Source organism: Heptranchias perlo, chromosome 43, assembly GCF_035084215.1.
Source record: "Heptranchias perlo isolate sHepPer1 chromosome 43, sHepPer1.hap1, whole genome shotgun sequence".
In the NCBI taxonomy this organism is placed as follows: Eukaryota; Metazoa; Chordata; class Chondrichthyes; order Hexanchiformes; family Hexanchidae; genus Heptranchias; species Heptranchias perlo.
In genome coordinates, this window is record NC_090367.1 from 5117183 (window position 1) to 5134970 (window position 17788).

The 17788-nt window shown below is 49.6% G+C and overlaps 1 protein-coding gene across 3 annotated transcripts; it reads left to right on the forward strand.

The window, feature by feature from the left end:
- Window positions 1–295: 295 nt before the first annotated feature.
- On the forward strand, window positions 296–17104 carry LOC137306457 (transmembrane protein 179B-like). 3 transcript variants are annotated; one of them, XM_067975677.1, is made up of 5 exons: window positions 296–447; window positions 8974–9167; window positions 11175–11309; window positions 12240–12318; window positions 14840–17104. In XM_067975677.1, the coding sequence occupies exons 1-5, from the start codon at window positions 373–375 to the stop codon at window positions 15026–15028; spliced, it is 672 nt and encodes a 223-aa protein (XP_067831778.1). In that variant the 5' UTR covers window positions 296–372; the 3' UTR covers window positions 15029–17104. The 3 variants fall into 3 exon arrangements, with proteins under 3 accessions (XP_067831778.1, XP_067831777.1, XP_067831779.1); XM_067975676.1 differs by lacking the exon at window positions 296–447 and adding an exon at window positions 744–868; XM_067975678.1 differs by lacking the exon at window positions 296–447 and adding an exon at window positions 744–868 and having other exon boundaries at window positions 13730–14931.
- Window positions 17105–17788: the final 684 nt, after the last annotated feature.

Below are 17788 nucleotides of genomic sequence, written 5' to 3' on the forward strand. Positions count from 1 at the left end.
GAAATAGTCCTGGTACAATATTCAGCCCTCAACCAACATCAGGAAAACAGATGATCTGGTCATTATCACATTGCTGTTTGTGGGATCTTGCTGTGCGCAAATTGGCTGCCGGGTTTCCTACACTACAACAGTGACGACACTTCAAAAAGTACTTCATTGGCTGTGAAGCGCTTTGGGACGTCCTGAGGTCGTGAAAGGCGCTATATAAATGCAAATTCTTTCTTTACTAGTTCTTCACCAGTTCTGATCAAAGGTCACCGACCTGAAACATTAATTGTGTTGCTCTCTCCAGAGATGCTGCTCTGCTGAGTGTTTCCAGCTTTTTCTGTTTCTTTACTAGTTGTTCAGTTCAGAAAGGAAGGGTGAGTTTGGATGATCTGTGGATTAAATCCTGTGACTGGCAGTGACTCAACATGGTTCATGTCACCACATATGCAGAAAGTAAAGGTACAAATGCATTAAATCGTTCTGCGATACCACAGGGACTGGAATGCATAGTGGATAATAGTAATAACATTATTGTAAGTTTCCTTTAAGTTTTGTGGTTCAGTTCTTATTACTTCTGCCCCTTTAAAAACTTCTGTTTGCTTTTCTGGGGTAACCCAGTGTCTCCTTATGGATTTTATTTAGAAAAGGCATCAGAGAGCGAGTGTGTGGGTGGCTGTTTTGTTCTGTAAATGAATGTCAGGGGCAGGACCATAGAGATGCCACAAAAAGCCTCCTCCGCCCCTTTAAGGACATGATCTCAGTTCCGGGTCTGTGTGGTGGGAAGATGGCGATTTCGGTGCTGGTGGTGGTGGAGCTTTTGGTGTACGGAGCTGCGTTTATCTGTGGGATCGTTACCGCCGCTTTGGTCACGGTGACACAGGTATGGAGCGAAGGGAGGGAAAACTGGGACACTCAACACAACAAGAAAAAAGAACCCAATTCAATTTGGGACATCTTTTGGCTAAATATTAACCTGGACTTTGGCAAAAACAAAAAAGCTTCCAGAAAAGTTTTTAAGTGTGGTTGGTTTTGCTAGAAAAGTTTTTTTTTAAAGTGTGGTTGGATTTGCCTTTCTTTTAAAAAAAAATATAAATTGTAATATTTTATCTGATTTGATTAATCTTTGTTTCAATATTTCTTATTAGTTTCTCTTTCCAACTGGGACAAGAAACTTCAGACATTCGATATTAGTTCTAAAAGTTGAGATTTAGACGTTTTAAAGTTTAGGGACCAGCTTACATGTGTCAAACCAAAGAGAAACTAAATATGAAAGTAAAAAAAGTTCAGGGACATGGAGGAAAAAGTAACTTCCCTTATTTCGGATTTGTAACTAACACATGTTGGATACAAAGTGTCAATTTCACAGTCTCCATGGCCCTCCTCTGATCCAGAAATGGTCCAAATGAAGGTTGGTTTGGCCGAGAGGATGCTGTGATTTCCTGTGCTCTCTGATCGTTTGGACTTTACTACTTTAGGGTTAAGTTTTTGTCTTATCTGTAAACACCATTTTAAAAAAGAAATATACATTTCAAGGGTATCGCTACCCCTCCAGCTGGTTAAAGAGCCACACACACACAGCAGGTTCTGTGCCAGGTCTGTAACTGAGTCATCAGATCGCACCCTGGGTAAGGGGGCTCGGTTTCCCTCGGGGTGGGTGGGGATAGGGAGGAATCGGGGAGGGGGTTCCTGCTCCTGATTGCTAGCCTCATGAGCTGGGAAGTACAAGTGTGTGGTGGTTGATTTTTCGAAGGCAGGATCTGTCTGGTTGGTGATGCCCATCACAGTCAAAGAGTCCACAGGTGCTTATTGTGAAGGTTCACCTGTGAATATTGGGCAAGGTGCCCGCAGATTGGCGCCTGTGGAATTGTATTGTGGTAAAGTGGGGAGTAAATTGTCGGGGGATGTATGGGGGGGCAGGTGGGAATGTACAGTGCATTTCTCCTGAGGATAGTGAGCCTCAGTGCCCCCTGTGCTGGGGTAAAACAACGGATTATCCTCTCGATGCTGGGAGTGCAGGTGCCACCGAGGGCAGGGTTAAGTTCAGCTGTCACTGAACATCCAGAATTAGATGCTGGCACGGTGAACCCTTGTTACAGATTTCCTCCGAGACTCCCAGATCAAGGCGGGGAATCAGCCAGGGTTCCTGCTCCTGATATCTGACCACCGCCAGCATGTGAATGTAGAATAATTTTGAACTCGCAGAAACCTGTACCGAACTATCGATTAGTATATATTAAAATACAGGTCAATCTCCTACGTTGCACTTGGGGAGTCGAGACCAGGTCAGGTGGAAGAGTAACTGGACCAGAGTGCACAGACGTAATTCAAATCCCATTTTAAAACGATACATTCTGTTCTTATCTTTATGTTTCCATTACAAATTCCCATTTTCACACTTATAATGGAAACTCCCTATGTAAACTTGTCACGCTGTAATTACGCCCTCTTGCCAGAGGTGGTGCTCCATTGTGGGGAGAGGGGGATGTAATTGCAGCATATCAAGAGTAGACAGGCAGCTTCCATTATAGTTGTGGATGTAGGAATTTATAACGGAAAGTTGCCAGGAAGTGTGTGCCAGTGTAAGATAGATTACAAACGCATTTACTTAATGGTAGTATGTTCCTGTTTACTCTGGTCTAATTATCAGTTGTGCTGCTGCTGAATTTTTGGCAGTGGGAGGGAGGAGGGATAGTATGTGGAAGAAGGTGAATGTACTGCTGCCCCCACTCCCTGACGCAGGTAGATATAATGCAGCCCACCTCCCTTTCACCTGGGATCCATGGCAGACTTGCTGATCTGGGTTCCTGTGGGCCTTTTTTCCAAATTCTGGCCCGGCTATTGGAGGTTGGACAGCTTGGGATTTAGTTCTGGTTTTGCTCCTGTGCCCTGTTGTCTCACCTTCCATGCAGCGAGTGAAAAGGCCCTGTTAAAGTGGAACTAATTTCTTGCCCCTTCCTGTGCGGAAGTGGCTGGCCTCCCACTTGGCAAACTGCTCGCAGTGTGATTGGAGAAAGTGTGTTCTCTCGTCATTCTGTGGTGCAGCACTCCCGAGAGGCCCTCCAAACAAGGTTGGGATAGCGAGCCAACTGAAAGGGGTAGTCGGTAAGGATGGGGGTGGGCTGGGGGAGATTCCCTTCCTATTTGGTATAGATGAGCTACACCAGACCAGGATGTGGAGATGCCGGTGATGGACTGGGGTTGACAAATGTAAGGAATCTTACAACACCAGGTTATAGTCCAACTGTTTTATTTGAAAATCACAAGCTTTCGGAGGCTTTCTCCTTCGTCAGGTGAGCGAGTGTGGGATTCCATGGAAGGTTACCGCATTTATATTCAGAGAACAATACCTGGTGATTACAGATAATCTTTCCAACTGCCCGTTGTCAAGGCAATCAAAGTGTTCAGACAGAGAGATGTTAACTACAGGACCACCGAATACACAAACGGCCAGAACACAAAACAGAGAAAGAGAGGGAGAGAAACATCCGAAAGGAAGAGAAAGACCGAGAATGACCCGTTGTGTTAAAAACAGATAACTATTTTTCGCTGGTGGGGTTATTTTTTTAAAAATTCGTTCACGGGATGTGGGCGTTGCTGGCAAGGCCGGCATTTATTGCCCATCCCTAATTGCCCTTGAGAAGGTGGTGGTGAGCTGCCTTCTTGAACCGCTGCAGTCCGTGTGGTGACGGTTCTCCCACAGTGCTGTTAGGAAGGGAGTTCCAGGATTTTGACCCAGCGACAATGAAGGAACGGCGATATATTTCCAAGTCGGGATGGTGTGTGACTTGGAGGGGAACGTGCAGGTGGTGTTGTCCCCATGCGCCTGCTGCCCTTGTCCTTCTAGGTGGTAGAGGTCGCGGGTTTGGGAGGTGCTGTCGAAGAAGCCTTGGTGAGTTGCTGCAGTGCATCCTGTGGATGGTGCACACTGCAGCCACAGTGCGCCGGTGGTGAAGGGAGTGAATGTTTAGGGTGGTGGATGGGGTGCCAATCAAGCGGGCTGCTTTATCTTGGATGGTGTCGAGCTTCTTGAGTGTTGTTGGAGCTGCACTCATCCAGGCAAGTGGAGAGTATTCCATCACACTCCTGACTTGTGCCTTGTAGATGGTGGAAAGGCTTTGGGGAGTCAGGAGGTGAGTCACTCGCCGCAGAATACCCAGCCTCTGACCTGCTCTCGTAGCCACAGTATTTATATGGCTGGTCCAGTTAAGTTTCTGGTCAATGGTGACCCCCAGGATGTTGATGGTGGGGGATTCGGCGATGGTAATGCCGTTGAATGTCATGGGGAGGTGGTTAGACTCTCTCTTGTTGGAGATGGTCATTGCCTGGCACTTATCTGGCGCGAATGTTACTTGCCACTTATCAGCCCAAGCCTGGATGTTGTCCAGGTCTTGCTGCATGCGGGCTCGGACTGCTTCATTATTTGAGGGGTTGCGAATGGAACTGAACACTGTGCAGTCATCAGCGAACATCCCCATTTCTGACCTTATGATGGAGGGAAGGTCATTGATGAAGCAGCTGAAGATGGTTGGGCCTAGGACACTGCCCTGAGGAACTCCTGCAGCAATGCCCTGGGGCTGAGATGCTTGGCCTCCAACAACCACTACCATCTTCCTTTGTGCTAGGTATGACTCCAGCCACTGGAGAGTTTTCCCCCTGATTCCCATTGACTTCAATTTTACTAGGGCTCCTTGGTGCCACACTCGGTCAAATGCTGCCTTGATGTCAAGGGCAGTCACTCTCACCTCACCTCTGGAATTCAGCTCTTTTGTCCATGTTTGGACCAAGGCTGTAATGAGGTCTGGAGCCGAGTGGTCCTGGCGGAACCCAAACTGAGCATCGGTGAGCAGGTTATTGGTGAGTAAGTGCCGCTTGATAGCACTGTCGAATATACCTTCCATCACTTCGCTGATGATTGAGAGTAGACTGATGGGGCGGTAATTGGCCGGATTGGATTTGTCCTGCTTTTTGTGGACAGGACATACCTGGGCAATTTTCCACATTGTCGGGTGGATGCCAGTGTTGTAGCTGTACTGGAACAGCTTGGCTAGAGGCGCAGCTAGTTCTGGAGCACAAGTCTTCAGCACTACAGCTGGGATGTTGTCGGGGCCCATAGCCTTTGCTGTATCCAGTGCACTCAGCCGTTTCTTGATATCACGTGGAGTGAATCGAATTGGCCGAAGACTGGCTTCCGTGATGGTGGGGTTATCGGGAGGAGGCTGAGATGGATCATCCACTCGGCACTTCTGGCTGAAGATGGTTGCAAACGCTTCAGCCTTGTCTTTTGCACTCACGTGCTGGACTCCACCATCATTGAGAATGGGGATGTTTGCAGAGCCTCCTCCTCCCGTTAGTTGTTTAATTGTCCACCACCATTCACGACTGGATGTGGCAGGACTGCAGAGCTTTGATCTGATCCGTTGGTTGTGGAATCGCTTAGCTCTGTCTATAGCATGTTGCTTCCGCTGTTTAGCATGCATGTAGTCCTGAGTTGTAGCTTCACCAGGTTGGCACCTCATTTTTAGGTACGCCTGCTGCTGCTCCTGGCATGCTCTTCTACACTCCTCATTGAACCAGGGTTGATCCCCTGGCTTGTTGGTAATGGTAGAGTGAGGAATATGCCGGGCCATGAGGTTACAGATTGTGCTGGAATACAATTCTGCTGCTGCTGATGGCCCACAGCGCCTCATGGATGCCCAGTTTTGAGCTGCTAGATCTGTTCTGAATCTATCCCATTTAGCACGGTGGTAGTGCTACACAACACGTTGGATGGTGTCCTCAGTGCGAAGACGGGATTTCATCTCCACGAGGACTGTGCGGTGGTCACTCCTACCAATACTGTCATGGACAGATGCATTTGCGACAGGTAGATTGGTGAGGACGAGGTCAAGTAAGTTTTTCCCTCGTGTTGGTTCGCTCACCACCTGCCGCAGGCCCAGTCTAGCAGCTATGTCCTTCAGGACTCTGCCAGCTTGGTCAGTAGTGGTGCTACCGAGCCACTCTTGGTGATGGACATTGAAGTCCCCCACCCAGAGTACATTTTGTGCCCTTGCCCATTCAGTGCTTCCTCCAAGTGGTGTTCAACATGGAGGAGGACTGATTCATCAGCTGAGGGAGGACGGTAGGTGGTAATCAGCAGGAGGTTTCCTTGCCCATGTTTGACCTGATGCCATGAGATTTCATGGGGTCCAGAGTCAATGTTGAGGACTCCCAGGACCACTCCCTCCTGACTGTATATCACTGTACCGCCACCTCTGGTGGGTCTGTCCTGCCGGTGGGACAGGACATACCCAGGGATGGTGATGGAAGAGTCTGGGACGTTGGCTGAAAGATATGATTCTGTGAGTATGGCTATGTCAGGCTGTTGCTTGACTAGTCTGTGGGACAGCTCTCCCAATTTTGGCACAAGTCCCCAAGGAGGACCTTGCAGGGTCGACTGGGCTTGGTGTTTTGCCGTTGTCGTGTCCGGTGCCTAGTGGTCTGATGCCGGGTGGTCCGTCCGGTTTTATTCTTATTATGACTTTTCGTAGCGAGATTTTACAACTGAGTGGCTTGCTAGGCCATTTCAGAGGGCAATTAAGAATCAACCACATTGCTGTGGGTCTGGAGTCACATATAGGCCAGACCGGGTAAGGGCGGCAGGCTTCCTTCCCTAAAGGACATTAGTGAACCAGATGGGTTTTTACGACAATCCGGTAGTTTCATGGCCATCATTACTGATACTAGTATTTCAATTCCAGATTTTTATTTAATTAATTGAATTAAATTAATTAATTGAATTTAAATTCGCCAGCTGCCGTGGCGGGATTTGAACTCATAAATCTGGATTTTAGTCCAGGCCTCTGGATTATTAGCCCAGTAACATAACCACTATGCTACCGTACCCGATACGTGTAGCGTGACATGAACCCAAGATCCCGGTTGAGGCCGTCCTCATGGGTGCGGAACTTGGCTATCAATTTCTGTTCGATTTTGCGTTGTCGTGTGTCTCGAAGGCCGCCTTGGAGAACAGGGCAGACCAGCTGCCTTGAGAGGACTTGGGAATCTCACGGGGGAAAAAAAGGGAACCGATAACACATGGAGGCACGGGGGGAAATCTCTTGGTGGGGGGGGAGGGTGCTGACTCCAGTCTGTTACAGAGGGTCTGTCTGTCTCTGTCTCTCCCTCCTCCCATCCCTTGGGCAGTTTAAAGTGTAATTATATAACGAGCAGCTCCTGATTGATCCCATGAATGAGATCCTTTTTATCTCACACTGGACAATACTTGGGCCGTGAAGAAAGACTTGCATTTATACAGCGCCTTTCATGACTTCAGGGCGGCCCAAAGAGCTTTACAGCCAACGAAGCACTTTTGAAGTGTGGTCACTGTTGCAGTGCAGGAAACGCGCACAGCAAGATCCCACAAACAGCAATGTGATAATGACCAGATCATCTGTTTTTAGTGATATTGTTTGAGGAGTAAATATTGGGCCAGCACACCCGGGAGAACTCCCCTGCTCTTTGAATAGTGGTGCGGGAGCTTTTACGGCCACCTGAGTCGGTCCATCTTCTCATCCAAAAGTTGGCACCTCCGACAGCGCAGCACTCCCTCAGCACTGGCACCGGGAGTATCGACCTGGATTATGGGCTCAAGTCTCTGGAGTGGGATTTGAACTCTCAACCTTCTGACTCGGAGGCGAGTTACCCACGGGCTGACTCGTCAAGCCACGTGACTATCCCTTGTGTTCAGAGTGGCTGAAAATGTTTGTCCCACACGAGCAAAGCAGGTCTGTGCGCGGGGTGGGGGCGCTCTGTGTCGCTGTGGGTCTGTGTTTCAGGCTGGGTGTGGGTGGGTGGGGCTCCGTGTCATGGGTCTGAGTGGGTGGGTCTGCGTTTCAGGCTGGGTGTGGCGGGGGGGGGGGTGGGTGGGTCTGGGATTCGGGAAGGGGGTAGGTGGGTCTGTGTCTCTGGGGGGCTCGGAGTCTGGATTGAGGTCTGTGTCTCTGGGCGGCTCGGAGTCTGGATTGAGGTCTGTGTCTCTGGGGGGCTCGGAGTCTGGATTGAGGTCTGTGTCTCTGGGCGGCTCGGAGTCTGGATTGAGGTCTGTGTCTCTGGGCGGCTCGGAGTCTGGATTGAGGTCTGTGTCTCTGGGCAGCTCGGAGTCTGGATTGAGGTCTGTGTCTCTGGGCAGCTCGGAGTCTGGATTGAGGTCTGTGTCTCTGTCTCTGGGTGGCTCGGAGTCTGGATTGAGGTCTGTGTCTCTGTCTCTGGGCGGCTCGGAGACTGGATTGAGGTCTGTGTCTCTGGGCGGCTCGGAGTCTGGATTGAGATCTGTGTCTCTGGGCGGCTCGGAGTCTGGATTGAGGTCTGTGTCTCTGGGCAGCTCGGAGTCTGGATTGAGGTCTGTGTCTCTGTCTCTGGGCGGCTCGGAGTCTGGATTGAGGTCTCTGTCTCTGGGCGGCTCGGAGACTGGATTGAGGTCTGTGTCTCTGGGCGGCTCGGAGACTGGATTGAGGTCTGTGTCTCTGGGCGGCTCGGAGACTGGATTGAGGTCTGTGTCTCTGGGCGGCTCGGAGACTGGATTAAGGTCTGTGTCTCTGGGCGGCTCGGAGTCTGGATTGAGGTCTGTGTCTCTGGGCGGCTCGGAGTCTGGATTGAGGTCTGTGTCTCTGTCTCTGGGCGGCTCGGAGTCTGGATTGAGGTCTCTGTCTCTGGGCGGCTCAGAGTCTGGATTGAGGTCTGTGTCTCTGTCTCTGGGCGGCTCGGAGTCTGGATTGAGGTCTGTTTTGTGTTTCGGGGGGGCTCGGAGTCTGGGTTGAGGTCTGTGTTGTGGTTTTGTGTTTCGGGGGGGCTCGGAGTCTGGATTGAGGTCTGTGTTGTGGTTTTGTGTTTCGGGGGGGCTTGGAGTCTGGATTGAGGTCTGTGCTGTAGTTCTGTGTTTCGGGGTGGGTGGGTATGTGTCTTTGGGGGGCTCGGAGTCTGGATTGAGGTCTGTGTCTCTGGTTTCAGGGGGAGTTTGGCTCCGGGTGTATTCTCTACGGCAAGGCCCAGTGGAACGACTCCACCAAGTCCCTGATGCTCGTCCACTTCGGCAGCAGCTCGCACTGCAGCTTTGTCAACACCATCTCCGTGGCGATCGCCATCTACTGCTTCTGCATCATCTTCTACTTCATCTGCGCCAGCTGTCTGGATGAGGCGAGACGGTGAGAAAGGAAGGACTTGCATTTATATAGCACCTTTCGCTCCCTCAGGACATCCCAAAGCGCTTTACAGCCAATGAAATACTTTTGAAGTGTAGTCACTGTTGTAATGTAGGAAACGTAGCAGCCAATTTGTGCACAGCAGATCCCACAAACAGCAATGAGATAAATGACCAGATGATCTGTTTTAGTGATGTTGGTTGAGGGATAAATATTGGCCCCAGGACACCGGGGAGAACTCCCCCTGCTCTTCTTCCAATAGCGGCCGTGGGATCTTTTACATCCACCTGAGAGGGGCAGACAGGGCCTTGGTTTAACGTCTCATCTGAAAGATGGCACCTCTGACAGTGCAGCACTCCCTCAGCACTGCACTGGGAGTGTCGGCACAGATTTTATGCACAAGTCTCTGGAGTGGGGCTCGAACCCACGACCTTCTGATTCAGAGGTGAGAGTGCTACCACTGAGCCGCACCTGACACCTTCTATACCCTCCCTTTTCCCCTCCCCTCCTTCCCCCCCCCCCCCCCCCCTCCCCAAACGATCAACTCAATTTTATGGGGGGGGGGGACAAAAAAATTAGAAGGAAAACACTCCAGGGAAATTCCTCTTTATTACTTTAGTTTAAGGAATGGCAAAGAATACTATGTGGATGATCACCGCTCAATCTGACGAGCACAAGTCTCTCCACTGTTTCCTCCTAGCTCAGGCCCCTGACAATGGGACCTGCCTCGTTGCTCCTCTCTGCATTGCCTCCAGTCATCAAATGTGTCCCCCTTGTGTCTCGGTGACCAGAACTGAATCTTCTCAGAATCATACATTCAGCCCATCGTGCCTGTGCCGGCTCTTTGAAAGAGCAATCCAATGAGTCCCACTCCCCTGCTCTATCCCCGTAAATATTTTCCCTTCAAGTATTTATCCAGCTCCCTTTTGAAAGCAGATTATTATTGAATCTGCTTCCACCGCCCTTTCAGGCAGCGCATTCCAGATCATCACAACTCGCTGCGTTAAAAAAAAAATTTCCTCATCTCCCCCTCTGGTTCTTTTGCCAATTATCTTAAATCTGTGTCCTCTGGTTACCGACCCTCCTGCCAGTGAAAACAGTTTCTCTCAATCTACTGTATCAAAACCCCTCATGATTTTGAACACCTCTATTAAATCTCCCCTTAACCTTCTCTGCTCTAAGTAGAACAATCCCAGCTTCTCCAGTCTCTCCTCATAACTGAAGACCCAGTAGTCAGGGTGCGGTCTGAATCAAACGCTCTATGGATCGATCATGACTTACTCTGACATTTGTGGGGTGTCAGCTGTTTGTCTGACTTTCTAGTCGTGACTGGAGACTGGAAACTCCCTCGCCTTAACTGATTTTTAAAAACTCGGTGACCCTAAGAGTTACGTTTTCAGTTTTTTTTTGATGTTGCAGCAAGGATTTCAGTCATGAATGAAGGGGAAGTGTTCCTGAGGCTCAGTGAATAATTCCAGTGCCCCGAGTGGCACTGGGGGCCACACGGCCTGGGGAGGTCCCAGGCCTGATTTCGTGCGTGCGTGTGTGTTGGCAAGGTACTGCACGTCCCTGTATCTGTAATCGCCTCCAGCTCATCAACCCTCCAGGATCTCTGGCCTCGTGCGCGTCCCCACGTCCTTCGCCCCACCATTGGCTGCCCTGCCGTCACACGTCTAGGCCCTAAGCTCTGGAATGTCAGCCCCCCCCCCTTCTTTTACGACACGCCTTAAAACCTACCTCTTCTAATATCACCTTATATGGCTCGGTGTCATATTTTGTTTGATAATCGTTCCTGAGAAACGCCTTGGGACGTTTTACTACGTTAAAGGTGCCGTATAAATGCACGTTGCTGTTGTCTGCTCTCACCCATGGCTCAGCAGAGAGCTGCGCCTTTTGCTGGGCTGACGTGAGGCAGCAAGAACCGGCTGATTAAACTTTATACCCGTGTCTCCAGTCAGGTACCTTAAGATATGCATTGTTTTGACGCTTTGTTGTGTTTCGGATGTGTAGGGGCCTGCACTGGTTAACAGCCAGCCTGGTGGTTTCCAGCATCTACCTACTCCTCCTGCTGGCTTCTGGCTGTCTCATACGAGTTGGGCTCAACGCGTTCTGTCAGTCTATCCTTCTGGAAAATGGGATCAAGAGGTGAGAAGGGGAAAGGGGCGGGGTTCACCTTTTTGTTTGGTTCCAACATGGGTTTATACACTAAATGGCAGTGAGAAGAGTTGGGAGAGGTGACCAAAAGTGGGTTTGAATTGACAGGCTTTAAGGGCTGGGGAGGACAGAGAAGCACTGGGGTTAGAGAGGGAGTTCCAGAAAGTAGGGTTGAGATGACTGTGCCTCCAATGGTAGTGGGGGAGGGGGGGATGCACAAGTACAAAGTTGGAAGAGCGAAGGGGACAGTCTGGTATATTAGGCTACAGAAGGTTGCACAGAAAGAAGAAGGGAGAATTTGCATTTATGTAGCACCTTTCACCACCTCAGGATGCCCCAAACCGCTTTACAGCCAATCAAGTGCTTTTGAAATGTAGGAAACGTGGCAGCCAATTTGTGCACAGCAAGATCCCACAAACAGCAATGTGATAATGATTAGATAATCTGTTTTAGTGGCCAGGACACTGGGGAGAACTCCCCTGCTCTTCTTCCAATAGCGCCATGGGATCTTTTACGTCCACCTGAGAGGGCAGACGGATCCTCGGTATAACGTCTCACCTGAAAGACGGCACCTCTGACAGTGCAGCACTCCCTCAGTACTGCACTGGATTATGTGCTGAAGTCTCTGAAGTGGGACTCGAACCCACGACCTTCTGACTCAGTCGGCGCGAGTGGGACAGATTGAGCCACAGGCTGACACCCACTAGAGCACAACTAGAATGTAGAGTAAAGCTCGCCTACTGCATCAATCTGCATCTTTTCCCCCCACTACGGGACTGCTGAGTGATGACGGTGGGAGCTCGGGATTTTGGCTTTGGGTAAGATGCAGATCTGAACAAACTATGTGTGAAGGGGAAGTGGAGCCAGTGGTGGGGGCATGGGGCTTAATCTCACCGCCCTTAAATTATTTTTATTTCTTAGCTGCTCAGAGGCTGAGACAAAGAACTGGATGCCTCCGTATGGCAGCTGCAGATTCTACCGAAACTTTAGCAACGCTGAGGTAAGAACTCTTATTACCACTTTACCGTAAACTATCCGTTCCAATAATAAGTCATCTGTGTTAAGCTGCCTTCAGTGTTTGCCTGATTCTCCTGGCCAGCCTCCCATTTTCCACCCTACCTAAACTTGAGCTCATCCAAAACTCTGCTGCCTGTATCCTAACTCACACCAAGTCCTGTTCACCCATCACCCCCTGTGCATTGCCTCTGGGTCCGGGAATACCTCGATTTTTAAAATTCTCATCATTGAGTGTACAAATCCCTCCATGGCCTTGCCCCTCCCTATCTCTGTAAACTCCTCCAGCCCTACAACCCTCCGAGATCTCTACGCTCCTCCAATTCTGGCCTCTTGTCCATCCCCCGTTCCCTTTGCCCCTCCATTGATGGTCGTGCCTTCAGTGCCAGGAGGAGGAGGAGGAGGATGATGAGGATGAGGAGGAGGAGGATTCGAGTGCCTGCTGCAAAGTGTGATTATCATGTCAAGGGCAGGATTGGGTTTGGCTCCCTTGGTTGAATAGCGCAAAGGAGTGGCCTTTTGGTTGAGAACAGCCAGCACCCGTGGAACTGAACCCCTCCTCCTTGTGATGGGGGAGGGGGGCAAAATAAATCCGGATGAAACAGTTACTGGCTATAATGTTACTGGCTGGGCCGTGCATGTACTTGTCCTGTCTGTCTCCTGTGGTGCTGCTCACGCTAAGTCAGAGCGTGCACAGTGTTTTAAAATGTATTGTACGGTGCAGCACTTATTCTGTGGTGACCCTTTCCTAATGGGTGTAAAAGGGACTGCCTTGAGGAGAGATCCTGGCTGCTTGGGTGGAACTTGGCCTGTTCCCTTTAAGGCTGCAAAGTATCACTGGAGCACAGTAGACCCCACCCCCAGCTCGACTCCTCCCCCTGGGGAACGTGCTGCAAACGGGTACACCCTCGGTTCTGAGTCCGGGAAGCTGCAGCTTTAGATTGGCGGATGCTTGCAAAACCATTGCCAAGAGGCTGGGTTATGGAGGTCACTAGGAAATGATTAGCTTTCTAAGGTCATTTAGTTGTGGTTTGCCGTTTGGGGAAAGAGGTCAAGTTATCGAGATCAGCAGACAATGACTTGCTTTCTCGTCGTTCAGTTGCGGTTAGCTGTTTTGTGAATGATTATTTAACAGTCAGGGGTGTGTGCAACACTTAAGCATGACGGAAGTGTTAAATGCAAAACTTTATGTGCGGAGATGAACCCCCGCAGCCATGTAATCTCCTGGGAGAGGTAAAAAAAAAACCCAGAAAAAACCCAGGGGCCAATAAAGGGGAAAAAATACTCTGGAAAATTCCTCTCCAAAATATCATAACTTGCTGTGTAAAGAAAATGTCTCCTCATCCCCACCCCTGGTTCTTTTGCCAATGACCTTAAATCCTGTCATCTTCCCGCAGACGTCGATCTGGGTGAATTTCTTTTTCTGGATGGTTGTGCTGGCCCTCCTGATTGTGCAGCGGAAGATGGGCGATGATTTCAAGCCGCTGTCTGGGGCTGACCCGGAGTGGAGCACGGCTGAGTCTGATCACTTGATCCCGTCGTGAAACCATTTGGGAAGGAGTGAGGGGGTGGCGGGGTGGTGGCTCTGCCAGTGTGAGCACCAAACGTAGGACGAGCTGGAAGTATGGTAGTGTGCATGAGTGTGTGCGCGGGTGCATAGATTTGCCTGTGCGCCAGCATCTGCCCGTATGTCACCTAAAAGGGTTTAAAACTACCGGCAAATAGAGACGGGTGCTGCTGGCTCAAGCCTTAACGGACCGTCTGACTGGGGAATAAGTGCCAGTTGCTACCCCGTCTAACCCCACACCAAACTCTCTGTGTATAATGGATGCTTAGTGCTGCTTTCAGATTATCAGTTCCTTTGAAACGTTGGTCAGTGTAAATACAAGGGTTCACCTCCCCGCTAAACTAACCTCCGATCTGGGGTCGCAAGTTGAACCTTTTTTTTGGTGCCAAGTCCTTTTGCTGAGGTTGGGTGCTGGGGGTTACGGTCCCACAGGGTGCCTATCCGAACCCGATCCAGTCCTTCCCTGATGTCTGCATGTGAGCACTTTCCAGAGGAGGCACTGGATAGGGATCAGGAGGGGGAGCAGATGCAGCCCAGTATTGTAGAAGGGAGGGGGCAGAAAGGGAGAAATGAGGCTTTGATTGATCAGTAGGGCGAGTGACGTGCCAGGGTGTGAGAAATCCTGGGAATTCCTAGACTTGCCATGTGTTACTATTGAATCTGCTTCCACCACCCTTCCAGTCAGCACATTCCAGTTACCAACACATGAAACTGACGGACAGGAAAAGACCAGCTGGTCGACACGATGACCGGATCATCGTGACTAGATACCTCTTCCCCCTCTCCCCAGTCCCACAGCTATGTAATCTTCTGGCAGAGACAAAAGAGGGAAAACCCAGGGCCAATAAGGGAAAAAAACTCTGGAAAATTCCTCTCCAAAATATCATACCTTCCTTCAGTTCTTTTGCCAATGACCTTAAATCCTGTCGTCTTCCCGCAGACATCGATCTGGGTGAATTTCTTCCTCTGGATGGTGGTGCTAGCCCTCCTGCTGGTGCAGCGGAAGATGGGAAACCCCGAGTCAGGGGGTGGGGGGGCGTCCGAGACCGATCACTTGGCCCCGTTGTGTTCCCCCCACCGTAGAACCTTTCGAAGGGGTGGCAAGCGCTGGAGGAGATGGAAGCACTGAACGTATAGTAGGGAACGTGAGTGTGCAAATAGCTATGTATGTACGTCTGTCTCTGTCAAATAGAGACGGGTGGCCCTGGCTCGAGCCTTAACGGACCGTCTGACTGGGAAATAAGTACCAGTTGCCTATATATTTTTTTGGTGCCAAGTCTTTTCCTTTCACTGTGGTTGGGGTTACAGTCCTGCAGAGTGCCAAGGTGGTGGTGGGTGTTGTTTTAAACGGTTCCGCAGGGTGCCGGGGGGGGGGTTTAATTGGTAGGGAAAATGTCACGCCAGGTGTGAGAAAGCCCCTGAATTCCTACACTTGCCACGTGTAGTGTAAATTGGTGCCCAAAAACCACCAAACCTGCTTTAACAATTGAACAAACTGGTTTCGCCAACAAATCACTTATCTGCTCAAATCTTCCTATCATGGGTGCTTTGCATCAGTCGCTGGCCAAGCTGCATTACCCTCTACTTCACTCCAACTGCAAACCGTAGGGGAATGGAGAGACCACAACCTGTGTAATAACCAGGGGAAACGCTCGTGCTGTGTTGGAAGCTCTTAGCCTGTGACCAACTTCTGTTAGTGTTGAGGTTTAACCCATCTATGTAGAATCATAGAAGTTACAACATGGAAACAGGCCCTTCGGCCCAACATGTCCATGTCGCCCAGTTTATACCACTAAGCTAGTCCCAATTGCCTGCACTTGGCCCATATCCCCCTATACCCATCTTACCCATGTAACTGTCCAAATGCTTTTTAAAAGACAAAATTGTACCCGCCTCTACTACTGCCTCTGGCAGCTCGTTCCAGACACCACCCTTTGAGTGAAAAAATTGCCCCTCTGGACCCTTTTGTATATCTCCCCTCTCACCTTAAATCTATGCCCCCTCGTTATAGACTCCCCTACCTTAGGGAAAAGATTTTTACTATCTATCTATGCCCCTCATTATTTTATAGACTTCTATAAGATCACCCCTTAACCTCCTACTCTCCAGGGAAAAAAGTCTCAGTCTATCCAACCTCTCCCTATAAGTCAAACCATCAAGTCCCGGTAGCATCCTAGTAAATCTTTTCTGCACTCTTTCTAGTTTAATAATATCCTTTCTATAATGGGGTGACCAGAACTGTACACAGTATTCCAAGTGTGGCCTTACTAATGTCCTGTACAACTTCAACAAGACATCCCAACTCCTGTATTCAATGTTCTGACCAAGCATGCTGAATGCCTTCTTCACCACCCTATCCACCTGTGACTCCACTTTCAAGGAGCTATGAACCTGTACTCCTAGATCCTAGGAAGGGCAGGATAATAATTTTTTCCTGCAAGAAAATACCCACTGGTTGCAGATGGTGCCTTTAAAGAAGTTTAGCAGTGAGTTAGACATGGCCTTCCGCCTCTGAGAGCTGGGGTGACATCAAGCCCAGACTGATGGGCTGGAAAGCTGCAGGCTGTGAGAAATTAGTTTGTCAGTGACGATCAGCTCCTCGTGGGAGTGAGCCGACAGCACGAACCTGCTCCAACTGGCAACTCAGATAGGTGTGGGAAATGGAGGGAGGGGGGAAATTGCAGATTGATGCAGTAGGCGAGCTTTACTCTGCATTCTAGTTGTGCTCTAGTAGGTGTCAGCCTCGCCCGCTTTCGACTCTGAGACAGGAGGTTATGGGTGCTAGTCCCACTGGAGAGACTTGAGCACAAAATCTCGGCCGACACTCCCAGTGCAGGACTGAGCGAGTCTTTTGGATGAGACATTAAATCAAGGCTCCATCTGCCCTCTCAGGTGGATGTAACAAATCCCATGGCCACTATTTTGAAGAAGAGCAGGGGAGTGGGTTACACATACTTTGTGTGGCATTACACACCCATGTATCAGAGGGATCTCTAATGGGCTTTATCCCACCATTCAATTTGGAGTTCACTGATCTGGCCTGGACTGTAACCGATTCCTGTGTTTGAAATTTTAATGTGTGTGTAATACCCTGTACAGGTGGTTTATGTTAACTTTCTGCTGCAGAGATTCACATGAAACATTACTAATATAGGTATATTAGCCAAATGATCATGTATTAAAGTAAAATGATTCATTTTAAGTTCTCAAGCTTGCTCGAGTTGTTTGTATAAATGTCGGTTCCTCCTTGCCCATCTCCCCTCACCTTGTATCATACGCCCAAGCTGTCTGCCGGGAAATTAGATTAAAATGATTACATTTCATTGATGCTTATAACGGATACAACAAAACTGTTCAACTGCCAATGGTGGGGCAGAGTGGGGAATGCAGAGGGTTGTAAGGCTGGAGGAGAGACGTTTAAGGAGGGATTGTCAGACCGGGACCAATGTAGGTCAGCGAGGTGATGGGTGAACGTGACTTGGGATACAGGCACTTCCCAAATCAGGGTTTAGATCCCTACAACAGCACAAGAAAATAAGTGTCAGTTTCCTGCGAGACAATTACACGTAAATCTGCTCACGTGGGAGGAGGGGGGGTAGTGGGGAAAAAGAATGAAACAGAATCACCAGCTGTTAACCTTTAGGTCAAAATCAATACAAAGACATTTGTGTTTTAATGAACAATTTTAATACTGACCTCAGGAAAGCAGCTGTCAATGAATTTCAGCAGCATTACTCGATGAAGGCAGCGACCTCCTTGATTGAAGCTCCCATTTCTCTCACTGGGTGGGGGAGACTCGGAAATGGAAAGGGATCGGCTGGGTGTGTTTCAGGAGATCCACTCCTTTCAGTGAAATCGGATCCAGTGCTGATCAACCTGATGTCAAGTT

Coding starts and splice junctions, on each gene's coding strand:
- LOC137306457 (XM_067975676.1), top strand. CDS start 773: ATGGCGATTTCGGTGCTGGTGGTGGTGGAGCTTTTGGTGTACGGAGCT. Junction 869..8,973: donor CTTTGGTCACGGTGACACAG/GTATGGAGCGAA, acceptor CTCTGGTTTCAG/GGGGAGTTTGGCTCCGGGTG. Junction 11,310..12,239: donor CTGGAAAATGGGATCAAGAG/GTGAGAAGGGGA, acceptor TTTATTTCTTAG/CTGCTCAGAGGCTGAGACAA.